At 40.3% G+C, this 7392-nt stretch overlaps 1 protein-coding gene across 1 annotated transcript; it reads left to right on the plus strand.

The window, feature by feature from the left end:
* Positions 1-2734: 2734 nt before the first annotated feature.
* On the plus strand, positions 2735-6300 carry LOC103965892 (mitochondrial adenine nucleotide transporter ADNT1). The gene is made up of 8 exons (XM_009378993.3): positions 2735-2902; positions 3339-3387; positions 3510-3673; positions 3900-3937; positions 4281-4393; positions 4573-4686; positions 4930-5274; positions 5918-6300. The coding sequence occupies exons 1-8, from the start codon at positions 2742-2744 to the stop codon at positions 5999-6001; spliced, it is 1068 nt and encodes a 355-aa protein (XP_009377268.1). The 5' UTR covers positions 2735-2741; the 3' UTR covers positions 6002-6300.
* Positions 6301-7392: the final 1092 nt, after the last annotated feature.

Below are 7392 nucleotides of genomic sequence, written 5' to 3' on the forward strand. Positions count from 1 at the left end.
TCGAATCTCCATCTCACTAGCTATACTTGCACACGAGTCGGAACCACCTAAAGTGGTCTGTACGACAGGCCTGGGTGTAATATAAGTACGCTCTAATGCTACGATCACGTGAAGGCTGGGCGAATAATCGCGGGTTACCTACGAGTCGGAACCACCTAAAGTGGTCTGTACGACAGAACTGTGCACCTAACTTGGATCCAAGATGAGCATGTGGTGCGGGAGGTGAACATCACGTGAAGGACTGTCCCCAACTCTGGGCGGGAGCACTAACACTGGGGTGCAGGTTACGAGCTCTCTAAGTCTCTAAAATCACTACTGAATGTAAACATGAATCACAACTCACCTGGCACTTACCTGTGCGTCCACAACACCAATATACATATGTATAAATGCAACTAACAATTCATAACAAACGGCAATGTAATGCATGGCATATAACGAATAAACGACTCAAAATCAATTTCTGGGAAAAATATAAGTATATAAGTATATATGGGAAACCAAAAGCCCACTTACTGGTAAGTGGAAGGGTCGTAATCCCCCTGCCTCGAGTGATCACGCTCGTCCTCGGGATACGTCTCACCTATATGCGAAACAACTATAAAAACGTTAATTTTAAAGCACATAACCAATCTTTAGAAATAACTTCTCATACATTGCTCAAATGGGGTGTACGAATACAACAACGTGATCTACTCAACCTCAGGAACATCCCCATATTTTTAAAATAATTTTTCACCACCGCACGCGCCCCTACGCGCCTGGCACGCTGACGGCGTCAGTTGACGTCGTCAGGAATATTCCGTTATCCCTAACAGTAACCGTTAACGGCGTGAGGAATATTCCGTTGTCTTCTCCGGCGAGACTCCGGCGCCGTCGTTGGAGCCGGAAAATCGGGAAAAACTTTAAAACATCTTATCTTCTTCGTTTTTCAACCAAATTTCACAAAATTGGTACCAAAATGAAGTTTACAACGAGAGGAACAAGATCAGACCACTTTCAAGGGCTAAAATCCATGAAATCTCGCTTGGAAAATCCCCCCAACTCCGGCCAACCTCGAAACTCACGATCCCGACATCCAAAACCTTCAAACGAACCACCCCGAGCCTCCTAGGGACCTCACCAAGCTTCCTACAAGCTTGAAATTCCCTAAAACGTGAGAAATCACGTGTGCATGAACAGTACCAAAAATCTGACATCACGAGTTTGACGTGAAAACGAAGGTAACCTTACCTGAAATGGGTATGGTTGGACTCCCACGAGCCTCATGAGCATGGATATGTACTTTGTTCCTTTGATTTGTGAAGGTTTGATGGGTTTGGGTGTGTGTCCGTACGTTGTATGGAAAATGGGAAGGGAAAGGGACTCGGGACAGGATGCAGGGATAGGGGGAAAAGGTGTGGGGTGTGGGAGAGTGTGTGTGTGGCCCAAAACATGCCAACAAAACCCCAAAAACAACCACACGACGAAAAATCACGCTAGGAGCAAAATCGTCTTTTCACGTGTACGTTTTTAAAATTTCCGGGACGGGCTGTCACAGGTTAGCAATAATGTGATTCAATCAATTCTTCATTAAATATTATTTTCTCTATTTTTAAACACGTTTTAAATATCTTAATAAGCGTGTAATGCCGGTGATAAAAAAAGTATTTCGCTCGCGGATAATAATGTGTTTAAACCGTCAAATGATTTTTTTTTTTTTTTAACAAACGATATTATCTACACTAGGAGGGGTGGGATGGGCTTAGCCTCACAATGGACTAGCAATAAAGTGATTCAATCAGTTATTTATTAAATTTTATTTTCTCTATTCTTAATATAAATTCAATAGAGATCAATTTTATTATGTGGATTCAACTGCTTTAATTGGTTTATGAGAAGTTTCTTCTAGCATGATATACGATTATTCATTTACTTCAAATATTTTACTTTCCTTTTGTCAATTTACGCATATAAATACAGTTAAAACGTGTAAGTCGCACTTAGCACGCCGTGATTTAAAAAATGCCTTCTGCACGCACATGAGTGTGTGCATGAAGGCTAGTATATGTTTACACACAATGTGGGTGTTGTTTAATGGAAAGAGATAATCTCCCGATCTCTTCCTCCAAAACCTGCTGATCAAGTGATCCGGACTTTTGAAATTTGATCTAACGGTAAAAAATTATTATCTTTCAGGGGCCCGGATTTCAAGGGTTTTGGATCAAATTTTAAGAGTCCAGATCACTTGATCCGTAAATTTTGGAGAAAGAGATCTGGAGATAATTCTTTCCTGTGTAACCTATTTCTAATTTCAAAATTTTCACTCAAACCCTTCTCACCTACCACGTGTAATGCTCTCACAGCGACTCTCACCTCTCTCTCATTTCCCACCAGCCACTCTACTACCCTGCTCCCTCAGTCTCTCTCTCCTCTCTTCCTCTCTCTGTAAACGCTGATAAAAATTTCAGCAACATAAACAAACGCCGTCACATAACACCCCTGCAGTTTATCAAAGCCCCTTCACTTTCAGCTCCCGAAAGCTGTCACCACCCCCCATACCCAGACAACGACAACACACCCACACGCACAACGATGAACCAGGGGCTTGCTTTCCCATAAAACGACGCCGTCGCGCTTCAAATTCCGTGCCTATCGATTGGCGCCGGGAACAGAGAAGGCTCACATCAACTGCTCCGACGACCTAGACGGTCGCATCGTCGTTAGCTGACTGATTGATTGCTCTCTCTCTCTCTGCTGAAATGGCTTCGGAGGATGTGAAACCGAGCGAATCGGCGGTCACGACGATCGTCAGTCTGGCCGAGGAGGCGAAAATGGCTAGGGAGGGCGTTGTCAAGGCTCCGAGCCTCGCGCTGCTCAGCGTCTGCAAGTCGCTCGTCGCTGGCGGAGTCGCCGGTGGAGTGTGAGTTTCTCGATTTCTCGAGCTTTCGTCTGTTTGTTTCCATGGAAATGAAGTTCATCGAAAGCAAATATTCCCGCAAAAATTTGATCTTGTTTTTAAAATTCATTTGATGAAGCAATTAATGTGGTTGATCTTTAAATTTAATTGCTTGGTTAATGCAAAAGAAGAAGGAGATCGAAATATTAAATCTTGCTAATCTATTGAATATGGTTTAGCGTCGCCAATGTGTAGTATTTGAAGGTCATGAATTTGAAGTATTTAATCTCATGTGGTATCCGGAATTTGAAGTCCATTAGATTGCATGATGTGAACGAAATTGTTGTATCGTCGTTGCGACAATATCAGGATCAGATTGTTCTTTGTTTATATGTTTTCTCAATGCTATTGCCATGTTGACTGTTCTTGATTACTGAAATGTTTTTTTTTTTTCATCCAGGTCACGCACGGCTGTTGCTCCATTGGAACGAATGAAAATTTTGCTTCAGGTTCGTTTTTTTTCAATTAATTGTGTGCAATGTCATTCTCTTGTTTATATAAGTACCATCATATACACACACAATAACACATAGAGGTAAATTTCGTTCCTGACTGGTTGTCTTGTCTGCAGGTCCAGAATCCGCATAACATAAAATACAATGGAACGATACAAGGCTTGAAGCATATCTGGAGAACTGAGGGTTTCCGTGGATTGTTTAAAGGGAATGGTACGAATTGTGCTCGTATTGTCCCCAACTCAGCTGTCAAGTTCTTCAGCTACGAGCAAGCTTCCAAGTATGTTTCTGACAAGATTTAATGTTCATTTCTTTTTTCGTCTGCGATTCCAGTACATGTTTAATTTATCTTTGTTTTTGTTTTGTTCATATTTGCCCATCAATGTTGCATTATTGGTATGATGTAAAATCTTTTACACCTGCTGAACGCATAAAGGTATCTTGTCACTACATATTATGTTGTCCCACATTACCTTCTTCTGAATGATCCTTGCTATCTATGACAGGGGAATATTGTGGCTGTATCGGGATCAAACTGGCAATGGTATGTCCACACTTACCATAAACTGTTCCCTTGATGTGTAATGGTTAGTAATTTGACTGGTGCTTTTGAAGAATTACTTTTTGCATTGGACCGGTTAACAGTTTGACTCAGTTTGGGTTGCTGTTTAATCATTTATGCCTTGTAAAATGTCTAACAGTGGCTATCTAACATCCACATAATCACATTATAAACTAACAAAGAAACTATAAGACTGGTATGATGTGAGCATTTGGAAAATGACTTGATCTTTATAGTTCCTTTTCTTGGAACACTGAGACAGACAGTTAGAAGTCAATGGATAATGTAGGTGATTGATATCTCTGTTTCTATTAAATATCTGCAGATGATGCTCAGCTCACTCCGCTCTTACGTCTTGGAGCTGGAGCATGTGCTGGAATTATTGCTATGTCTGCAACCTACCCAATGGACATGGTACGAGGAAGGATCACTGTACAGGTACTTATTTCGGTCCCTGTTCTTTCGTTGTTCCATAGAACGAATGTTTTAAAGACCTTGATATTTTCCAGTCACATCAGTCATCAATTAATGTTTAATTTCTATAAGAAGTTTCAGAAATTAAGTTTTTATTTATTATTAAAGAAAATATTTATGTTTTGTTGGTTTTAAATTTGCAGACAGAGAATTCTCCCTTTCAGTACAGGGGAATGTTCCATGCTTTATCGACTGTGCTCCGGGAGGAGGGCCCACGGGCTTTGTACAAGGGCTGGCTTCCTTCTGTTATTGGAGTTGTAAGTTTCTTTCGCTACAAAATGTGTTTTCGCATATCTACCACTCTACCACCCTTTTGATATGAGTTCCAAATTAAAAAGAAATAAAGTTTGCTGACTTAGCAATAGATGGTCTCTCTAGGATCTAACTCCGATGATTTATCTATGTGGAAAACTACCTATTGCTCCTTTTGTTGTTCCTCTGAAGTTGGATTGCAAGATTTACTTTTGTTGTGAACCTTACACCGACAATTTTGTTTGCAGGTTCCATATGTTGGTCTCAACTTTGCTGTGTATGAATCCCTAAAGGATTGGTTAATCAAAAGTAGGCCATTTGGACTTGTTCAAGATACAGATTTGAGCGTGACAACAAGGTTGGCATGTGGGGCTGCTGCTGGAACTGTTGGGCAAACTGTTGCTTACCCTCTTGATGTCATTCGTCGAAGGATGCAGATGGTGGGATGGAGCCACGCTGCTTCTGTTGTCAGTGGTGATGGGATAAGCAAGACCCCACTTGAATATACTGGCATGGTTGATGCGTTTAGGAAAACTGTTCGACATGAGGGCTTTGGTGCATTGTACAAGGGTTTGGTTCCCAATTGTGTTAAGGTCAGTATGAACCTTTTGTTCTACTTGTTTGTAGACAAGAGTAGGTTGACTAGTTATCAGTTTGTAAGAACATTTTTGTCAGGGTGGCTAAGGGCTTAACTGGATGCATCTTACACATGAAAAGGGTGACTGATCGCATGGTAGTGGAAAATTGGACTATCTAAAAAGGTCTCCCTAGGAATAACAGGAAAAGGTTTAGAAAATAAAGCCCCCGAATTCTTATGGGTTACCGGACGTCTAGAGGATTTCGAAACCTTATTATCAACGATGAACACTAATCCTAAACTGCTATAGAAGAGTATATGAAAGCTTTATGTTCCATGAACAACGGTGGTTGGTTCATGTGTTCAGCTGTTATTTTGAACTGGGCCCCCAGTAAACGCATATAAACTTATTTATCGCTCAACTTGTGGTTGAACTATCATATTATGGTTATAAAAAAATACTTGTAGGAACTACATTCAACTTGTACTGCTTCCAGTTTTCTTCCATAGTTGTGTGCTTGGACTTTTGTCATTTCAGTTTTAGCAAATTTTGTTGATAAAGATAAAGATTTATTCATCAGTTGAGCAGTTGCTATTAGTTATTCATATTTTACACATGTCTTTGCCAACATTATAGTTCTTTCTGCTCCAATTTTCAGGTAGTCCCATCTATTGCAATTGCATTTGTGACGTATGAGATGGTGAAGGACGTTTTAGGAGTCGAGATCAGGATATCGGACTGATATTACGGGAGCTTCATGATATTTATCTGTGTGCGTGCTATTTTTGTAGGCCGGGAAATAGAGGTCTGGCAAACAAGGGGTAATTTTTTTCCTATTTTTTTCCGAAGTTAGAAGCGAGTTCGAGCTTGTGTTCATAAATTGCTTTCCCTTGTTTTTCATCTCTTTTCTATTTCCTTATGAACACAATGTAGCTTTGAGCTTCTCATTCATGTGATGTGCCAATAAGTGTTTTGACAATGTAAAACATGCATCCGCATGCCTTCCATAAGCTTTGAGAAAGCATTTTCTACTTGCTGTTACATGTTACTTGAAGGACTCTCTCTCTCTCTCTCTCTCTCTCTCTCTCTCTAGTAGACGTACCACATTAGAAACGATTCTAATAGTGGAAAATAATGCATTATATTATCATTAATGTAATTAGACGATAATCGGAATAAATAGTTTAAGGATACTTTGCGAGGGAAAATTGGAATAAATAGTTTATAGTTATCAGAAGTTGGTAACTTTGGTATGATATCTTTCTTTGCTGGACTGTTTCCTCCTCCGATGTCATTAGTCTTCACACTCTTCGGCCATGCCTAGAATCCCTTATTCTTGTTTGACACCGTTGATTCCGACTCCGAACTGGCTTGACCTCGTCCATCTCCGTCTGTTGCTTTGTAATCTCTTGGTCGCTTTAGCCCCATCTTGTTTCGTTTCATGATGTCTCTCCGCAGAATTCAAGTTTTCCTCTGTAGATAGAGAAAATAACGAAAGGAACATGATAAGGAGGTTCAACTCGGCTGTAAACTCCGAGTTTGGCAACTGTGATGGCATAGATCGATCATTGTGTTCCTCGTCTGCGTTTTCCAGCACCTGATCAACCTTGTTGTCTGCAACTCCAGCAGGTTGTGCCATTTTACTAATGCGAAACTTCCCAACAAAAGAAATTGTCGATTGAAATTCTGAGTTGTTGAATGGAAGAGCTGAACCGAATCAACACAGAAAATTAGTATAGTCTGTAGACTTGTACGTGTTTATGCAGTGTCGTGTTTCACGGAATGAAGTGATTCTTTGTTAGGGCTGCCTCGTGCGGCTGCCCTATACAAAGACTCCGTGGGATGGGATGAAATGAGAATGAGAATGAGAAACTCAACGTTCCTTCAGGAATACAAAATCGTTATTCTGTTGTATACGTAAAATTTATCTAAATTACAAGCAGAGGGATTCAAAGTTGTGTTTAAACTACAGGTTTTGAAGATTAAAATCATCTTTGACAATAAAATGAAGCATTAAAATAATCTCCTCTCAAAACAACAAACAATTAAAAGAAATGAATGAGAAAAAAGGAGCAGAATCGCTCACCAAATAATATCATCGACAGAAGGGGACTTGTGTTTGCAAACGCCAGA

The sequence above is a fragment of a genome, unplaced genomic scaffold, assembly GCF_019419815.1.
Source record: "Pyrus x bretschneideri cultivar Hongxiangsu unplaced genomic scaffold, Pyrus_bretschneideri_v1 Contig40, whole genome shotgun sequence".
NCBI lineage: Eukaryota > Viridiplantae > Streptophyta > Magnoliopsida > Rosales > Rosaceae > Pyrus > Pyrus x bretschneideri.